Source organism: Cajanus cajan, chromosome 1 (genome assembly GCF_000230855.2).
Source record: "Cajanus cajan strain Asha chromosome 1, NIPB_CcT2T_4, whole genome shotgun sequence".
Taxonomy (NCBI): domain Eukaryota; kingdom Viridiplantae; phylum Streptophyta; class Magnoliopsida; order Fabales; family Fabaceae; genus Cajanus; species Cajanus cajan.
This window is the reverse complement of record NC_138517.1, coordinates 9,739,336-9,758,641: the sequence shown is the minus strand read 5'-3', so window position 1 is coordinate 9,758,641 and position 19,306 is coordinate 9,739,336. Positions and strand designations below refer to the sequence as shown.

The window sequence follows — 19,306 nt, the reverse complement described above, 5'->3', positions numbered from 1 at the left end:
ACCAATGAGAATTTTTTTAGATTTTTTAAATTTTTTATCTAATTTGATTTAATTATGAGTTACATTTTAATATTTTAATACAAATTATCAATAAATATAAATAATATTATCCTACAATATAAATCATTTATTATAAATATAAAATATAATTTATATGTTACTCTAAAAAATATAATTTATATATTTAAAAATATTTATTATACAAAATTTAAAAATAAATTATATTTTAGTATAATATTTATTTGTATATATATTTCATTATAAATTATAGTTATATGTAATAAATAATCTTGTATTTTTATCAATTAAAACAACCTAACAAAACAATATATATTAGTTATAAAAAAATATAATTCATATGATCAAATTTATTTATTATATGTTTATTAGAAATTATAAATATTAATTATAAAAATGTAATTAATATATTTAAAAAATATTTATTTATTTAAACTTAGTTGTATAAAATAAAATTTAGCTCGCGAATTAAAATAATAGTTGGTAAAAATATGAATATCAATAATTTACCATCTTTCTAAGTTATCATATTACAGGTCACACATATCATCAAATTTGTTGATAATTAATTTGCATGAAAGATTCTTCCATCGACTTTTTTTTTAACCAATTTATTCTTCTTAATTATTTTTAATAATAAAATTTGAATCTACGACTCACATGTTTGGTAGATAAAAATAAATAAGATAAAAAGTTAAAGAAAAATATATTTATCCTTATATATAAAGAGTTTATTTCTTCTCTACTTATAAAAGAATATATTATGATAATCATCCTTTTAGATTTTATTTTTTAGTGGACCATATATATATATATAAAGGGATATATTTTGGTAATCATCTTTTAATTTCTACTTTTTAGTGGATCATCTATACTTATAAATGGAATATATTTTGGTAATCACTCTTTTAATTTCCACTTTTTAGTAGACCATTATACTTATTGAATGTAAGCAAATAATAAATAATTTATTTTCTTTTTAAATAATTATCTACAATTTCTAATATTTGTTTGCCTCTAACTATTAGAGGTAGGAAATGTCTCGGTCCCTCCAGCCTATATATAAAGGTGATACATAATCTATCTATACCTATAAAAAAATATATTTTGGTAATTATTCTTTTGGTTTTCACTTTTTAGTGGACCATTATACTGTTAGATATAAAAAAAAAATTATATCTTTTTTAAATAACTATCTACAACTTCTATATATAAATTTATAACTGTTTTTTCATCTCTAAGTTTTTTAAATAATTTTATTTTTAAAAATTAAATAATATAAAATAATATTAAAAATTAATCATATATAAAATTATTTAAATCAGTTAATTATCTATAATTACTCAAATTGTTAATCACTTTTGTTATTTAACCTTATTTTTGAATAAAATATGGTGAGAAAAACAGAAAAGAGAGTGCTTAGAGGAGAAGGAGTAAACTGCTTAGAAACGAAGGAGAGGTAGGGACGGAGTGGTCATTTTCGAAGACCTACCCCATCTTTATAACATGTCCAATTCCAAGCTTTCATGTGTTTTTCCCTTTCTCTTCCACCATTTCTCTCTTTCTCTTTCTCTCTCTTATTCTTCTTAGCGAGAGAAAACACACTCTTCTCTCTCTATCCCTCACTTCTCTTCTTCCTTCTTCACTCCACTCCCCACTTTCGCCCTTCTAACTCAGGTAAATATACATGCTCTGTTTTGCTCTGCTTTTTCGAGGGTTTTGGCACCCACCGGCTACTTTCTCGGTGTTTTCTTTCGTGGGTCTGTTTGGTTTTCGGTTTTATGTCGTGGGTGCTCTTCAAAATTTTTCATTCCGGGGGTTAGTTGCGTAGATCTAGTGTCTCTGGAGCGTATGGTGGGTGTTGATGTGCTTGGCTGTGCCTCTGATCTGTTTTTTCTTTTGATTTTTCAGATTTATGGTTTGCTTTCCTTTGTTGTTTATGTTTTCTAGGTTTTGCTTGGGTTTCAGATCGATTTTTTTTAATATTTTTTTATCTTAGGATATTTTTATGTTGGCTTTGGATTCTGTTGCAATGTCTGGGATTTCATCGGTGGTTCAGTTGTTTGTGTGTTTTCTACGCATTTTTCTTTTTTAACTATTACTCATTTCTACTTGGATTTTTTTTTTACCTTGTATGGGAAGAAAATAACCCTGTTGCTATGTATGGTGGGCGTGAAGCTAATTCTTTGTGCTTTGCTTCTTTGCTTTTTATCTTTTTTCCTTAGTGTTTGAAGTTTTACACTTTTTTTTTATGGTTTTTGAATTCTCATGATTTTTTCTGTTGATTAGTCTGCAGATGTTGTTCACGGTAATTTTATCTATTATTCTGAGTGTTGACTGTGTTTTCTGAGTGAAACTTGATATTGTGTCAAAATTGTGAACAAATGTGGTTATGTATGATTATCACTTTCTCCTTTTGCTATTTTTGTTTTTAATAAACCTATATTGTTTTGTTCTGCGCTACGTTTAATCACTGAACTGAGTGTTTAAAATTGTCTTGATCGGAAAATATATTTTGGCTTGTGTTCTTTTACCCAGTCGCAAGTAGTTTATCTTCAAGGTGATTGTATTTTATGATTTTGCTTTTGTCATTCGATTTTATCAGTTTGCATTGTCAATGCCGAAAGAAGGGTTTTCCTGCTAATAATCACAAACTTTGTGTCCAATGTGTGCAGGGTTTTCATCATGGTCAGAAAGAGGAGAACTGAAGCACCCAGTGGGGGTGAAAGCTCTGAGGCCCAACGCCCCGCTGAAAGGAGTGCTCCACCTCAACAGCAGACCCCTACCACAGGAGGGCCTGGACCTCAAGGAGGAGGTAGAGCCTGGGGTCCCCAAGGAGGCCGGGGAGGTTACAGTGGGGGCCGGGGCCGAGGGATGCCCCAACAGCAATATGGTGCCCCTTCTGATTACCAAGGTAGGGGAAGGGGAGGCCCTCCTCAGCAAGGAGGCCGGGGAGGATATGGCGGTGGCCGAAGTGGTGGTGGTGGTGGTGGTCTGGGCGGTGGCCGTGGCGTTGGTCCTTCATATGGTGGCCCATCCAGGCCACCGGCACCCGAGCTGCACCAAGCAACCTTAGTTCCATCATATCAAACTGGGGTGACTCCTCAACCTGCACCATCATCTGAGGCCAGTTCTTCTCTGCCACCAGAACCCATTGATTTGGAACAATCAATGGCGCAGATGGTGGTTCATGAAGCTACTCCTGCTCCTCCTCCTGCAAGTAAATCGTCGATGAGGTTTCCTCTCCGACCTGGGAAGGGTAGCTATGGCATCAAATGTATCGTCAAGGCTAATCATTTCTTTGCCGAGTTACCAAACAAAGATCTTCATCAATATGATGTATGTTCCATGTTTAACATTGATTGGTCAAAATTATTTATTTGTTTCTTTAGTATATTAACATATTGTGTTGCTGCATCTGGTTGCTTAGGTAACAATCACTCCTGAAGTGACTTCAAGAGGTGTAAACCGTGCTGTTATGGAGCAGTTGGTGAAGCTGTACCGGGAATCTCACTTGGGCAAGAGACTGCCTGCTTATGATGGACGCAAGAGCCTGTATACTGCTGGTCCTCTCCCTTTCCTTTCAAAGGAATTTAGAATTACTCTCGTTGATGATGATGAAGGAGCTGGAGGACAAAGGTTTGCTTCTGTGTTTATCACTGATTGGTTCCTTAGCTTTTGCTTTCATCACTGTTTTATGTAAATAATCTTGTATTTGCATTTCAATGCAGGAGGGACAGGGAGTTCAAAGTTGTGATCAAATTGGCTGCACGAGCAGATCTTCACCATTTAGGATTGTTTTTACAGGGAAGACAAACTGATGCTCCTCAAGAGGCGTTGCAGGTCCTTGACATTGTTCTGCGTGAACTCCCTACTACAAGGTGCCTGCTATAATTACTTCGTCCAATTTTGTGTATTCTGTTGTGACCTTTTTGCTAACTGAATAATTTGATGCTGTAGATATTGTCCTGTTGGGAGATCATTTTATTCACCTGATTTGGGTAGGAGACAACCTTTAGGTGATGGATTGGAAAGCTGGCGTGGATTCTATCAGAGTATTCGTCCTACACAGATGGGACTGTCACTGAATATTGGTATGTTATAGTTTGTATAACTCTTACCTTTTCTCTACAATCTTTATTTTGTTTTCTTAACCAGGTTTTGAAATCAATTTTTAATCTAAATGCTCACCAATGGGAATGCAGATATGTCCTCCACTGCATTTATTGAGCCACTGCCAGTAATTGATTTCGTGACTCAACTGCTGAATCGGGATGTATCAACTCGGCCACTGTCTGATGCTGATCGAGTGAAGGTAAGATTTTGTTAGTGTCATTGTGATTTATCGTCACTATACTATAGCCTAGCTTTTTGTTTAACTACTTTATATTGTTTGCAAAGTACACTTGCTTTTGGCAGCATCAATGTTCTTTAAACTTTATTGAACTCTTAGAGATATCTTTCTTTTCAGCATGGCTTTTTAAACAGGCTATAAGATTCTCTCTAAACTTTAAAAAATTGACTTTCTCTCTTTCTGACTAACAGATTAAGAAAGCTCTCCGAGGTATCAAAGTTGAAGTAACACATCGTGGAAACATGAGAAGAAAATATCGAATCTCTGGTCTGACATCACAGGCAACTCGAGAGTTGACGTAAGTATTTGATGGACTTTTTTTTGTTTTGAATGCAATATTAGAAATTCTTCTGCTGACCTTCTTTTGGCTTCTCAATTATAGATTCCCTGTTGATGAAAGGGGTACAATGAAATCTGTTGTGGAATACTTCTATGAGACATATGGGTTTGTCATTCAACATACTCAATGGCCTTGTCTGCAAGTGGGCAACACACAAAGGCCAAACTATTTGCCTATGGAAGTAAGAATTCTCATGTCAACAGTGTTTGGTTATTTTGTTTTTGTTGTGTGGATGTGCCTGCTTTAGGCTAATAGCTTATCTGGCAATGTAGGTTTGCAAGATAGTGGAAGGTCAAAGGTACTCAAAGAGGTTGAATGAGCGACAGATTACTGCTCTGCTGAAAGTTACATGCCAGCGCCCTGTTGAGAGGGAGCGTGATATCATGCAGGTAAGCATAGTGTTGTGTAGTCATTATATTCATTTGTGACATAAGTAGTTCATATTTTGGCCTTGTGACTTTGTGTGGCGTTATATTGTTTGGATTCTTAATGTGTTGTGTCGATTATTGTTTGGATGGAAAAGTTTATGATTCCATCTTGTTTGCATTTTTTAGACTGTGCACCACAATGCATATCATGATGATCCTTATGCTAAGGAGTTTGGAATCAAAATTAGTGAGAAGCTTGCTCAAGTTGAAGCACGCATCCTTCCTGCTCCTTGGGTATTTTTTTTCTTCTGATAGCTTATTGACTTTTAAACTTTTTAATTGCTTTTATATGACAATTGACATTATGTTTCCTTCAGCTCAAATATCATGATACAGGTAGAGAAAAGGATTGTCTTCCACAAGTTGGTCAATGGAATATGATGAACAAGGTATTTTTTCTAGTTTGGTTCATTTTGGTAGCCACTAGCCATACAAAAACAAGTAGCACTATTCATATTACACCTCTTAATTTCTGTTTCATCTTATGATTTTGGCTTAGATTCTATAGTTCATTTCTTTATGTTTGGGGTTGTGTGAATAGTACGATTTTACATGTATATATCATTGTAGGTTTTTTTTCCCAATTGTAAGGTTTGTGAAGATAAGATAGAAACTGCTGGGTGTCTCTGTTCTTTTATCCTGATCAGTTTAAAGATGTGGTGTGGGAGTGGGAATGCTGATTCTTTTCTTTCCTGGTCTCTATTATAAGAATTAAGTTGCAGTTGGTTAATTAGTTGTCTAGTTTTGTTGGAAGTTTTCAAATTCGAGTAAAGTTAGAATTAAAGGCATTATGAGTAGCACACATATTGAGATGCTTGTCATTTGAATGTCTTTAAGAGGGATATAGAATGTTGAATCATTTTGCAATCAGATTAATGCCTTTTGAATTTGTTGTGCATCTGTGAATAATTTGCTGTTATATATTTTACTGCTTGAATTTGAAATATTCTTTTTCTATGTATAATTCTTTCAGAAAATGGTGAATGGGGGGACAGTTAACAACTGGTTCTGCGTAAACTTTTCAAGGAATGTTCAAGATACTGTTGCCCGTGGCTTTTGCTATGAACTTGCCCAGATGTGTTATATATCGGGCATGGTATGTTATATTCCCTTTACACAAATTTGTTCTTGCAGAAAGTTCCCTTGATGATTTATTTATTTGATCTTTTTTGTTTATGAGATTAGGCATTTAATCCTGAGCCAGTGGTTCCCCCAGTCAGTGCTCGCCCTGATCAAGTGGAAAAGGTATTAAAAACCCGCTATCATGATGCCAAAAACAAACTGCAGGGAAGGGAGCTTGATTTGCTCATTGTTATTTTGCCTGATAACAATGGATCTCTTTATGGTAATGTTGCATTGACTGATCCTTGTTACATGTTTTTCTTTCACACTGATCAGACATGTGAACATATCTTAACATGTGTTGATTTGTTGTGTAGGTGACCTTAAACGTATATGTGAGACAGATCTTGGGCTTGTATCACAATGTTGCTTAACTAAGCATGTATTCAAAATGAGCAAGCAGTACCTTGCAAATGTTGCCTTGAAAATTAATGTCAAGGTTGGGGGAAGGAACACTGTACTTGTTGATGCCCTCTCACGCCGCATTCCTTTGGTGAGTGACAGGCCCACAATTATCTTTGGTGCTGATGTTACTCATCCACATCCTGGGGAAGATTCAAGCCCATCCATAGCAGCTGTATGTTATTATTTTTAATTATTTTATTGGTTCAAGCAAACATGTGATAGAAGATTTTTTATATCCTCAACTTTACGTAATTCATGTGTTAAAACTGTAGGTTGTGGCATCCCAAGATTATCCTGAAATTACCAAATATGCTGGTTTAGTTTGTGCCCAAGCACATAGGCAGGAACTCATTCAAGATCTTTTCAAACAATGGCAAGATCCAGTCAGAGGAACTGTAACTGGCGGAATGATCAAGTACTCTCCTTCCCTTCTCTCATATGTGAGCTGGTTAATGCACATTGGGGGGTTGCTAGCTTTTTTGTAGTTTACAATTTTTATTCTCGTTTTTCTAGACTATTTTCTTATTTTATTTTATTTTTTGTCAGGGAACTGCTTATATCTTTTAGGAGGGCTACAGGACAGAAGCCACAGCGCATCATATTTTACAGGTAGAGATATGCTCTTTAACGTTAGTGATCTTATGTCCATTTGACTTGATGATGATTCTTAAATATCATTTGCAGGGATGGTGTGAGTGAGGGGCAGTTTTATCAAGTTCTATTGTTTGAACTTGATGCTATTAGAAAGGTGGAGTGCTATTCTATTATAAGTTTTTCATCATTTGCACAAATTTTATATTGTTGTTAATGCTAAACTTGTTCATTCTTCCTTTGTTCCTCCACCAGGCTTGTGCATCCCTTGAACCCAACTATCAGCCTCCTGTGACCTTTGTTGTGGTTCAAAAGCGTCATCACACAAGGCTCTTTGCCAGCAACCATCATGACAAGAGTTCGGTTGACAGGAGTGGAAACATATTGCCAGGTATTTATTCTTCTTTGCTATTCATTGCATACTTTTATAAGAAAAATGTTAGCGATACTCACTCTACACTTTATTGTTGAAACTCTAATAACAACTTGGTTCAGTAATTTGATGTTGAATAACACTGTTCTTGAAAATATTGCAGGCACAGTTGTAGACTCCAAAATCTGCCATCCTACCGAGTTTGACTTTTATCTTTGCAGCCATGCTGGAATACAGGTGAACTTTTACTCTTTTGCTCACAGCATTAAATAATTTGGTGTTGAATTATGTTGTCATGTTATGTGTTATTTTGATGTTACTTGCAGGGAACAAGTAGGCCAGCTCACTATCATGTTTTGTGGGATGAAAACAATTTCACTGCTGATGCTTTACAAACTCTCACAAACAACCTGTGCTACACGTAAGTAGTCTGCATTGCCTTTCAACTTGCACTATTACATTTTATAATCAAGATATTAAACTTGATGTTCTTTTTTTGGTAGATATGCTCGATGCACGAGATCTGTTTCAATTGGTGAGTTTCATCTCATAATTTGTGGTGAATTGGTGGATTGTTCATGATTCGTTTGTGTTTTTCACTAATCGTGGTGTTTGTTTAATAATTGCAGTTCCTCCTGCATATTATGCACATTTGGCTGCTTTTCGGGCAAGGTTTTATATGGAGCCGGAAACTTCGGACAGCGGCTCTATGACAAGTGGGGCTGTTGCTGGCCGAGGAATGGGTGGTGGTGGTGGACTTGGCCGGAGCACCCGAGCACCTGGTGCTAGTGCCGCTGTGCGTCCGTTGCCTGCTCTTAAGGAGAATGTCAAAAGAGTTATGTTCTACTGTTAAGGAATGAATGTCATCTCCAGGGTGTGCTAGTGCTGTCTTCTATTTCTCGTTTTTCTCAAAACCTTTGTCATTAGGAACCGAGTTTGATGCAAAACTACTATGAGGTTGGTTGTGCTGTTTTGCATGTTTCTTGCTTTTCATTAGAAACCGAATTTGATGCAAACTATGCTAATGAATGTTGAAAGCTACTTGTTGTCATTGTTGGTTATATAATGCATTTCATGGATGGATTGGATAAAGCGTTATTTACGTATGCATTAGTTGGATAAAGATTGATTTGAGTTTTCGATGAGAGATATTCTTCCTGCGGGGTCTACAATAAGTTGTTCTAGATATAAAATTAAATTTAAAATGGGTTTAGTTGTTTCTAATACTTTTATTGTTATTGCACAAATGATACTCTGATTCGAGCATTGCTAAGCGAATATCGACATTTACGATGAAATGAAGCATTCGAACAAGTGATAAATTTATTAAATCTGTTGAGAAAAACCCTTTATGGACGGTATAGTAATTAGTAATGCTATCCTCGTCAGATGATGTTTGCCTGTCTGGGTAGCGATGATGATGTACCAACAAATAACAACTCAGAATGCATAAAATAAATTATCCTTATAGTGGTTTTAATATAATATAACAGCCAGAAAATCAATTACGTTATATAAGTATTTTGCCTAAAATACTTGTTCTTAATTCTTTGTATGTTTTGGTTTGAATCTCGGTTGATTAATAATGAACAAGTAACATTTTTATTTCTTAGTTTTATTTTATCTTTTAATTTCTATAGTTTAAAATAGACATTTAGTTTTTAAACTTATCTTTTCTAATTATTTTTTGTTAGTTTAATATAGTTCTTTAGTTTATGTGCTTGTAACTTTTTAATTCTTATAATCTCTATTATTATTTTTTTATAACATTATCTGTTTTGTATTAATTTGATAAATGTTTTCAATGAGGATAAAAAAAAGTATTTTAACAATGAGTTTAATGTGTAAAGATATGAAAGAGACGAGTCTAGAAATTTAATTTAGAGTAACTTCAAGCAAAATAAGTTTAACTTCAGATACTTAATGTTGAGTTAATATATAGAAAAGAAAGTGTTACAAAATAATTAATGACAAAAATTAAAAAATTAAAAAATTATAAATATAATAATTAAAAATATCTATATTAAACTATAGACACTAAAACTAATTGAAAAAGATAAATATAAAAATTAAAAATAACTATTTTATACTATCTAAAAGATAAAGTAGAATTATGAGAATTAAAAAAATATTTTAATCATTTTTTTAAAAGCTAAACTAAAGGATAATACTATTTTTACTCCCTCATTTTTAGGGTTGTCAATTGGGTCATCTCAACCAAATTCAACCTGCTGAAATATAGATTGGATTTTGAGTGGCATTGGACCCATTTTTCATTGGGTTGAAAATTAAGTTCAACTCAATCCATTATACCTTGCAGGCTGGGTTGATCGTTCCAACTTTAATTTTATATAAAAATAGTTGTAATCTAATAACAAAAGTACTTTATAAAAATAAAAGCATTAGTAAAATTAAGGCAAATTATATTAAATTATTGAATTAATTTAATTTAATAAAAACCAATTGATATACTTGTTAATAATCACGTAAAGAGCACGGGAACAATTATGCTTACTTAAGTTACACTTTTAATCTTGTTATGGTAATCATGATACAAATATTGTTTAATTTATTCAAATAATAAAATAACTTATCTTGAAAAGTTTTAAAATATGTCAAATTACAGAAAACAAAGTTTATTTTATTTTAAAATTTTTCAGTATTTTTCATTTTTTTTATCCTTTTCACTCTATAATAAAGATTGAGTTAGTATATAATATAGTATGTGAAAGTAGCAACCTGTGTTGTGGTTATGAACTTAGAAAGTTACGCGAATTATTTTTTTAATAATTATAAATTAAAATAAACTATTTTTTTTTAATGGAAAACACAAGTTCTTAATGTTTTGCACGAAATCAGCTACGTACAAAATAACATTTTAGTTTCCATGAATAATTGTGTAAAAGTTTATTTAAATTAAATTCATCTAGCTAGTATTTTCTAACTCCTGTATATATATAAATGCAGGCATATGTAATTGATTTTCTACTATAATTTGCATTACAGGAAATCGGTGAATAACTTGTGCATAAGTGCATTTGAGATGAGAATAAAAAAAAGAACAACGATGTTACCTCAGAAAGGCTTCATGTTCCTTAGACATTTTTTTGCCTCCACTTCTAAATCAAATGACACAAAAGAGCAATCAATATTTTGCTTTTATTTCACATATTCTTTCCTTCCTTCCACTCTTTCTTTCAGACAAATCATAACCAACATTTATTCTTTTTGATTATTCAATCCCACACCAAGTCAAATCACTCTCTCCACACCTGCACAAAACAAAACTATCATATTTTTTTTTTAATTCAACACAAGTTATTTATTATTGTCTTATTGTCACTGTCCATCATATGGCTTCTAGTTCTACACCTCAAGCTCAGCCTCGAGTAGATCAGATTCAATGGCAGATATCATGCTAGATGCCTTGAAGCAAAGCCGTTTCCATATGGAAATGCTTTGACAGGTATTATATGTCTAATATGTCATACTCAAGGGTTTCACATTGTTTGTGTTCCACAATTGGCTCTTTCAGGATTTTCATGGTAGGAAAATATGCAACAGGTTTGTTGCAAGTGGGAAGAGGTTAATGAAACAGCCTCATGTGATCGAGGATGTGGATAAAGCAGTTAAAGACATGATTGAGTGGAAAAAGCTTTTAGATGGCATGTGGGTTACATCCTCAGTTGCACTTAGGTATAGTTATTCCATTTCATAGCTAACAATTTCTCTCTTTTGTGAGACTCAAAAACACGGGATTCAAGAGAATAATATAACTTGGGAACAAATTTTAATGGTGTTCAGGAGGCAGTTGTAGTTCCACCACATGTTTTACAGTGAGGCCTAATCCTGGCTTCTGGGAATATGTTAAAAGTGAAAGCATATGATTTGCAAGTAAAGGTATTGAGGCAGCAGAATACTTGAAGTACAAGGAAATGATATTTGATGAGAAATGGAAAGTGGTGATCTCTGAACCTCATTCACATCACCCTTTGGTTTTCCATGTTGTTTTGTTTGTGCCAATGTTTTTTCTTTTTTGGTTTCATGATGGAGTCCTGATGTGTAAACCTAAAACCTCATGCAAACTATCTAAACCTTTCACCCTAGGCTGACCCTAGTGGGTTTGTTTGTGCCAATGGTTAGTGCAAATGTTGAACAGACTTGAATTTGCAGGGCAAGTGATGGAAATGCTTTGGAGTTAGACTTTGGGGCTTTTGAGTTCTCCAACCCTCGGATGGTTGATTCTTCTATTGGGAATGGACTAAACTCTACTACTAAGATCTTGGCCCCAAGGTTGAGTGAGAGCTCCCAAAGCATAAATCCTTTGCTGGATTACTTAGTGAGCCTTAATTATCAAGGAGAGGTAAATAAAGCACGAGAGTATCAAATATTGAAATGTATACAAATGAAAAAGCAATAAAAAAATGACTTTGTAATGGTGTAAGAACAGTGTTCAACAATAGAGACTGCATATTTCTTTTATCAATCTACAGAATCTTATTATCAAAGTCACTTTGAACACCATGCCAAAGCTTCAGCAAGCACTGAAAGTGGCTCAAGCTATGTATCTGCAGTCTGCACTCAATAAAGATACACCATATCTGAAATTTGAAGACAGGTCAACATCTAACTCTTTACTTTATTCCTTCATTCTGGAAACAGTGAATCAATATGCATGAAAAGATTAAAAAAGAAAAGGGTTAAGAAAGTCCCATCTGATGTCCTTAGAGACCAATTATTTTCATTTGAATATTGAATTGTATTTGTACCCATAGGATGGTTTTTTTTTATAAACATAATCATGAATTAGCATAGTTTCCTACTGAGTGAAGCATTGTCGAGTGTCAATCATTGAGACGTCAGTCAACTCCCAATAATGGTGCAATGATAGGGACTTGGGTATTATGAGGTGCCTAAGTGACTAAGTCCCACATCAAGTTGTATGGGATGATCGGTGGAGTATTTAAGTACTTGGTTCTACCCCCTTAGCAACTAACTTTTTTAGGGAGTGTTCCTCAACTGCTTAGGTTCTTATTACATGCTGAAAGCTTAGGAAGCTTCAGCTTGAGAGGGAGTCTTAGAAATATCTAATGATATCATTTTTATCTTAGAATATTTAGAGTATCCTTGATGATCTTTTAGGATTTACTCTTCTTTTATTTCTATTTTTTATAATTTGTTTCCTTATTTAATTAGGACCTTTATTATTATACCCATATTGTATAATGTAAATAAGAATATTATCTCATATTTATTTGTATTTATTGCATTAAGTCTATATAAAACAGACTTTGTTGTGTTGTCAAAACGCGTGGTTTCAACCACTCCTACATTTTTTTTACTCTCTTTCAACAATTTAAACATGCATACATGTACATTCTTTTCCTATCAGCACTTTGAGCTAAAGCTTCTATTCTATCCATAACAAATGAAGGCAACCATTTCTCATGCTTTGGAGAAGACCGAATATGAGGACTCAGATGCAAAATGGACGGAGTTTGATGAAAAATGAAGGCAATCATTTCTCATGTCAGTTCACAGCTGACATAATCTCAATGAATGCAGCTGATTTCATCAAAACTAGCACATACCAAGAGATCAATGGAAGGTATGGCTCCTTTTCTTCTAAGTGATACATTCTTATGTATCCTGTGGTCAATATTAACATGAAGGTAAAATTTCACTATTTTGTATCATCAGCAAGTACAAGCCAGGTCAGTATGAAACATACATTAAATTTACCATGCCTGGACTTTGTCGTGTAGTCTCCGGCATCAGCGTGCTTGATCCAAAGTTCAACATTGCTGCACCTGGAGCTGATCAATCTGTCTACTTCCCCTAGACAGAGAAAGAGCGGTGATTGACCTCATTTCATCCGGCCATCCAAGAATTACTTTATAGTAAGGATGACAATGAAGAACACATGTGAATCTCATTCCACTTTGCTCTCATCATTTTATAGCAATGGACGTGTCATTGCAATGGCCTAATTCAAACTATAATTTGTTTTGAATCAAAGGATTTTTGCAAGATAAGTAGAAACCAATCATCTTCTCCATGGCTAAATTTGACAAAGTGAAGAACCTTATTGGCCTAGTTGAGTGGTATGCAAGAAACAATAGGCTGAGGAGCTTGGTGAAACTTGTGATTGTTGGAGGATTCTTCAATCCAGCCAAATCCAAAATACAGAGAAGAATCTGAAGAGATCAAGAAGATCTATTTCCTGATGAAGGAGTACAACCTCAAGGGAAATTCAGATGGATTGCAGCTCAAAGTAACCGCTACTACAACAGTGAGTTGTACCGGTACATTGCAGATATGAAGGGAGCTTTTGTGCAACCAGCATTTTATGAAGGCTTCGGTCTTACAGTCATTGAGGCAATGAGCTGAGGACTACTTTTGCAACAAATCAAGGAGGACCAGCAGAAATTATAATTGATGGGGCTCAGGCATTCATATTGATCCTTATAATAGGGATGGGTCAAGTGAAAAGAACATTGTCGACTTCTTTGAAAGGTGCAAGACTGATTCCGAACATTGGAACAGAATGTCAAAAGCTGGTTTTCAGTGCATTTGCAAATTTTAAGTAACCGTTGGTATTTTTTCCATAAGATGGTATACAACTATTGGAGGTTAAAAACTGAAGAAGTTGTATTTTAAGAATGCCAGAAATTGTACTTACAGTTTGCTAATTTTTTACCATTTACCGGCAGTTAGAACAGCCAAAAAGTGATTTATAGTACTAGTAAATCAATTGCCAGAAAACGAGAACTTTCAAAAAGTGAAAGAATGCAAGAAAACAACCCCCAAGCAATTAATTTCCAGTAAAAGTAGTTTTTCACTGTGAAAAATCATCTTCAATATCTTTTTGCACTGACCTGATTGAATATATCTAGTTTAGTGATTAATGATTTGGACATGGCATTCTGTGAGTATCTCGGGACAATTGTCACTTTCTGTTATTGAAAATGAAGAGATCTAGGTGATAAAATAAAGAAATGATCCCTTGACACAGTTTGTAGATCCTGAACCGATAAAAAAGAAAACATTCCAGCATAGATTTAATCCAACTCATTTTTAATCACGTGACACGGTTTGTAGCTATGACACATTTTTATTATAGTTTAGACAACAGCAGCACAAATATATCTAACCAAACCAGTTTCCGTCCACATTTTCCACTAATGAGTTTAGACAACACACAATAGACATTATGGATAACTTGAACAAAAATATAACACGAGTAAAGAACACATACAACAAAGAAGTGCATGCTATTGATAACCACTTTAGGCAACTGGAGTTCAAAGCAGATGATCCTTTGATGTATCAACTGCAGCATGGGGCATAATCTTTTCTCATCTGCCGCTTCAACTATTCTTTCTCTTCCTTTAGCCTATTCTTCTCAGCCTGCAAGAAACAGAAGTTCAGAAATACATTATACACACACTCTGATGATCACCACTTATTTTGAGAAATGTAACGTATAGCAAAACAATAGCATGTCTCTCATTCAGTTTATACCATCACAATTTCTCAGGATATATCTTGGAGCTAGATGCTTATGATTCAGTCTTTGACCCGGAGTAATAGTTGCAAATGACTTGAGGGTAATAATGAAAGAGATAGGTAAAAAAGACAGAAGAAGACAAATTAATCGCAAATTTCTAGTTATTGTAGGCACATGTCTATGAATATTAATTCTATTAATATTGAACCGAGCTAAATAAGAAACCATTTTCATTCTACTAATTCTCTCTAAGTTATCTTTTCCACTTATCTACTCCCTTATCAATTCCATCCTAAAAATTCTCTGCTAAATCATCTTAATTTACGGTTCTTTTGTGGTGCTCCGCTTACGGGATGTCTTTGTTAGGCCTACATCGAGATTCACATGCTGTGATGTATGTTTATGTTCTTATCTCTTTTCCCTTTAGTTTTGATTTTAATTTCTTTATCATTTGAGTATTTCTTATCCTCTTCAATTTGTACCTTTCTCTTCTATCTTAATAAATTCTTTGTTTACCAAAAACAAAAGGACGTGACAAAATTTGGATCTTACTCGTACCAGATGTAGAGAAGCTTCAACAGTTCTAAACTCCATGCATCACTCTTTCTTAATTTGGATCTTACATGCATTTGTTATGACAACTTTTGCGACATTATTATTTTTTTCCCAAAACTGTATCAGTTTGTTAATTTAATTTATAAATCTTTGTCATATCATTGTAATCAAACACCCACAGACCCATCCACCCTCATCCGCTTGCAAAAGAAATGTCAAGTTTCATTCAGATTACAGACAAGGGGGGAAAAGGAATATATAAGCATATAACTTGCCTGCACATACATCTCAGACACATTTCAAAATACTTGACGAGACTCTTTATCTTGGAATCTTACAGCCTAAAAGTGAACAATTTATCACATCAGAAAATAATACAAATGATATCAATATAATTGATCTGATTCAGACCCACTTTTTCTAAAAGGTTCAGGTTTGATCCGAGTATGAAATCTTTTGGTAACAATGTTGTTAAATAACTGTTATAAGGCCTCCATAACACTACGACGTGGCCGGTTTTGACCCCTCCACCATAGGCAATTTACTAAGAGAGGATTACTACTGGAATGTCTCCTACAGCTTGTGACAATAATAATACTACATTTTTAGCTGAAAAACTGGTTTCAGATGACAATTCAATTTACCAATCTCAAGAAACAAAATCCTTGACAACAAGCATAGAGAATGATTCACCTGAATGCCAATGTGAATTCTGCACCTGAATAATTGTAAACAGAAAATGTTAAAAGATCAAACCTAGAGACAAAATCTATTGTCATAAAATATATAAATTACTATTATTTATTCTAATTAATGTTGATTTATATATATATATATATATATATATATATATATATATATATATATTTGTTATTTTTAGCACATAAAATGAATAATCATTTTGTTATATAAGTTTTTACTCTCTCCTATAGGTATAGATGAAATTTTATGCAACGTATTAAAAATATTTTAAATTGGTGTGAAAACAATTTAAATTAGTATTTTGATGTTAGTAAAATACAATAAAAAGAAAAGTTATTTATCTATTCTCGTCTAATTAGGATGAGAATAAGTTAGACTTTAAATAGGGACCTATAGTCTAACTTTTTTAAAGTCTGGTCTATTTAATAAAAAAGTCAAATTTAGACATTCTATTAAGTCTTATAGGTCAGTTTATTTATTTATATAATATAATAAAAAATAATATATATTATTAAAATATAAATAAATAAATAAATTTCTAAAATAAAAATAAATTATCAATATTTAAAAAATATTTTTTTATAAAATTATTTTTTATTATTATAGGATTTATAAGTTTACGATATATGTCTAGATGTACATCAACATACATGATTACGTATGGATTGTCCTTTCAACGAAAAATGATTCAATTTTTTTTCATATATTTCTTTTAAAATTTAAATTTTAATAATATTGAGTAAATTATGTTTTAAAAATAATTTTGTTGATTTTTAAAAATCAAGTTTATTGACCTAATTAAAATTAATAATTTAAATATGCTAATATGTTAAGTTAGACTTTAAAAAGGCTAGGTTTATAAAAAAAACTTATGATAGATAATAGGTTAGATTTAGATTTTAATTTTGTAGAATAGGTTCAACCTATATATTTAAAGCTCGATTATATCAAATATACCGGTGTTATTATAACTCTCCTCATATATATATATGAGAAATGTTATAATAACATGGTGTAATTTTTACTAAGTATTATATCGCTCAATAACTTTATATTAAATGTGAATTTTGTAAATCTAACAGTTAGATTAAAAGTTCATATCATATTAAATGTGATATGAACTTTCAATATAACGGTTGAATTTACAAAATTCACATTTAATATATATAAAATTATTGAGCGGTGTAATACTTAGTTTAGTAAAAATTATCTTGTGAATGTCTTTATTGCAATATTTATTGAAATATATTCTCGTGAATGTCTTTTCTTTATTTCCTTTCTTGTGCATAACTATTTTATAATTAAACCAGTTCACTAAAAATTCTCTCTTTTTTATTATATTGGTTTTATTTTCTTGCAATTGAATTTTTTTTTGGTGAATATAATTTTTAAATCTCATTTATTCTAATGATTAGTTTTGTAGCTAATATATTTAAAATTTAATTAACTATTTTGTAATTAGTTGACAACTCATTTTATAATTAACAGATTTAGTTATCAAATTAAATATATACTTTATCATAATTTAAAAGATTAATTTTATCATACATTTTTTATGAAGGGAAAAACGTAAAAAAAAAAAATTAATACATTTAACTATCAAAGTAAATGCTTTTGTGTGTATAATATATATATATATATATATATATATATATATATATATATATATATAGTAGATATCAAATTTTAATAGATTAACTTAGATGGTTATTGAAGGGAGTCAAGATGGAGAAATACAATTTTCAACAAGGGAGCAACATGGAAGGGATTGTTTTTTATTAAATCAATTAATTCATAAAACTCCAAAAAAAAAACTGTAAAATAAAAAATCATTAAACTCCATTAAAGATTTGAGAAGAACAAAGAATAATTAAAACTTAGTTACAAAGATTATATGTTTCATTTGTGTGAGAAGGTGAGAGAAAAAAAAATAAAATATCAATAAATTAGAAAATGATGATATAATTTGAGAATGATGGTTACTTTAAAGGAAACAAATAGAGGATTTAAGGTTTAAATTATGAATTAATTACAAAATAATTTTTTTTATTATAATTTCAATTAGGATTTCAAGCAAATTTTATTTTTTAAATTAAAAAGGATTAAAAAACATTAAAAGAGATAAAATACTTTAGGCTTAATTACAGTTTTATCCTTCAAGTATTGTAATTGTGCAATTTTGATTCCTAAGGTTTTAATTAGATAATTTTAGTCCCTAAAGGATTGAAATTATGCAATTTTAGTCTTTTAATTTTTAATTGAACAATTTTAATCCCTTAAATATCATAATTGTGCGATTTTAATCTCTCTTATTAAAAATTTAATAATTTTAAAATTTTAATATATATATATATATAATATTTTAAAATTATACAATTATTTACTTATTTAAGTTAATGCATACTATAATTTTTTGTTAATATAGCAAATAATATATATTTATTATTACTAAATAAATAAAATTTATATATTATTAATATTTTAATATTGCTAATAAATTAATATCAATAATATTTTTAGTATATTTATAGATAAACTAATAATTTGATAAATATAACTTAGTATATATTAATATACTTTTACAAAAATATAAATATATTAGATAAGATATGTATATTTCTAATTAATATACTTATATTTTTGTAAAAGTATAGTAATATATAATAAGTTATATTTATCAAAGTATTAGTTTATCTATAAATATATTAATAATACTATTGATATTAATTTATTAGTAATATTATAAAAATAATAATATATAAATTTTATTTATTTAGTAATAATAAATATATATCATTTGATACATTAATGAAAATTATAATATATGTTAACTTGAATAGACAAATAATTGCATAATTTTAAAATATTGTATATATATATGTGTATATATATATATATATATATATAT

At 31.4% G+C, this 19,306-nt stretch overlaps 2 protein-coding genes and 1 pseudogene across 7 annotated transcripts; all 3 read left to right on the top strand.

Moving 5' to 3' along the window:
* Nucleotides 1-1,536: 1,536 nt before the first annotated feature.
* AGO1 (Stabilizer of iron transporter SufD / Polynucleotidyl transferase) lies at nt 1,537-8,723 on the top strand. Its single transcript, XM_083074463.1, has 22 exons — nt 1,537-1,695; nt 2,694-3,357; nt 3,449-3,657; nt 3,750-3,899; nt 3,979-4,112; nt 4,224-4,333; nt 4,564-4,670; nt 4,755-4,893; nt 4,985-5,101; nt 5,267-5,374; nt 5,458-5,529; nt 6,114-6,236; nt 6,326-6,485; nt 6,580-6,839; nt 6,940-7,082; nt 7,214-7,276; nt 7,352-7,415; nt 7,514-7,649; nt 7,795-7,868; nt 7,958-8,052; nt 8,135-8,166; nt 8,261-8,723. The coding sequence occupies exons 2-22, from the start codon at nt 2,704-2,706 to the stop codon at nt 8,482-8,484; spliced, it is 3,174 nt and encodes a 1,057-aa protein (XP_082930589.1). The 5' UTR covers nt 1,537-1,695; nt 2,694-2,703; the 3' UTR covers nt 8,485-8,723.
* Nucleotides 8,724-9,368: 645 nt separating this feature from the next.
* Nucleotides 9,369-14,323, top strand: LOC109803339 (sucrose synthase 7). Of its 6 annotated transcripts, none has more exons than XR_014433797.1 (7): nt 9,686-11,097; nt 11,196-11,327; nt 11,805-11,994; nt 12,125-12,249; nt 13,066-13,239; nt 13,397-13,531; nt 13,651-14,323. XR_014433797.1 is itself a non-coding variant. In XM_083074471.1 (6 exons), the coding sequence occupies exons 2-5, from the start codon at nt 11,221-11,223 to the stop codon at nt 13,262-13,264; spliced, it is 621 nt and encodes a 206-aa protein (XP_082930597.1). In that variant the 5' UTR covers nt 9,369-11,097; nt 11,196-11,220; the 3' UTR covers nt 13,265-13,303; nt 13,397-14,323. The 6 variants fall into 6 exon arrangements, 3 of the variants coding, with proteins under 3 accessions (XP_082930597.1, XP_029128215.1, XP_029128214.1); XR_003804541.2 differs by having other exon boundaries at nt 9,709-11,097; nt 13,332-13,531; XR_003804540.2 differs by having other exon boundaries at nt 9,712-11,097; nt 13,332-13,556.
* On the top strand, nt 13,596-14,323 carry LOC114916186 (sucrose synthase 2 pseudogene; annotated as a pseudogene).
* Nucleotides 14,324-19,306: the final 4,983 nt, after the last annotated feature.

Bases quoted from the DNA above. Each gene is read 5' to 3' on its own strand.
- LOC109803339 (XM_029272381.2), top strand. From the start codon at position 11,221: ATGAAACAGCCTCATGTGATCGAGGATGTGGATAAAGCAGTTAAAGAC. The intron at 12,250-13,065 runs GTCAACATCTAA...TAACAAATGAAG, and splicing joins TATCTGAAATTTGAAGACAG to GCAACCATTTCTCATGCTTT. The intron at 13,240-13,331 runs GTATGGCTCCTT...TTGTATCATCAG, and splicing joins TACCAAGAGATCAATGGAAG to CAAGTACAAGCCAGGTCAGT.
- AGO1 (XM_083074463.1), top strand. From the start codon at position 2,704: ATGGTCAGAAAGAGGAGAACTGAAGCACCCAGTGGGGGTGAAAGCTCT. The intron at 3,358-3,448 runs GTATGTTCCATG...CTGGTTGCTTAG, and splicing joins AAGATCTTCATCAATATGAT to GTAACAATCACTCCTGAAGT. The intron at 3,658-3,749 runs GTTTGCTTCTGT...ATTTCAATGCAG, and splicing joins GAAGGAGCTGGAGGACAAAG to GAGGGACAGGGAGTTCAAAG.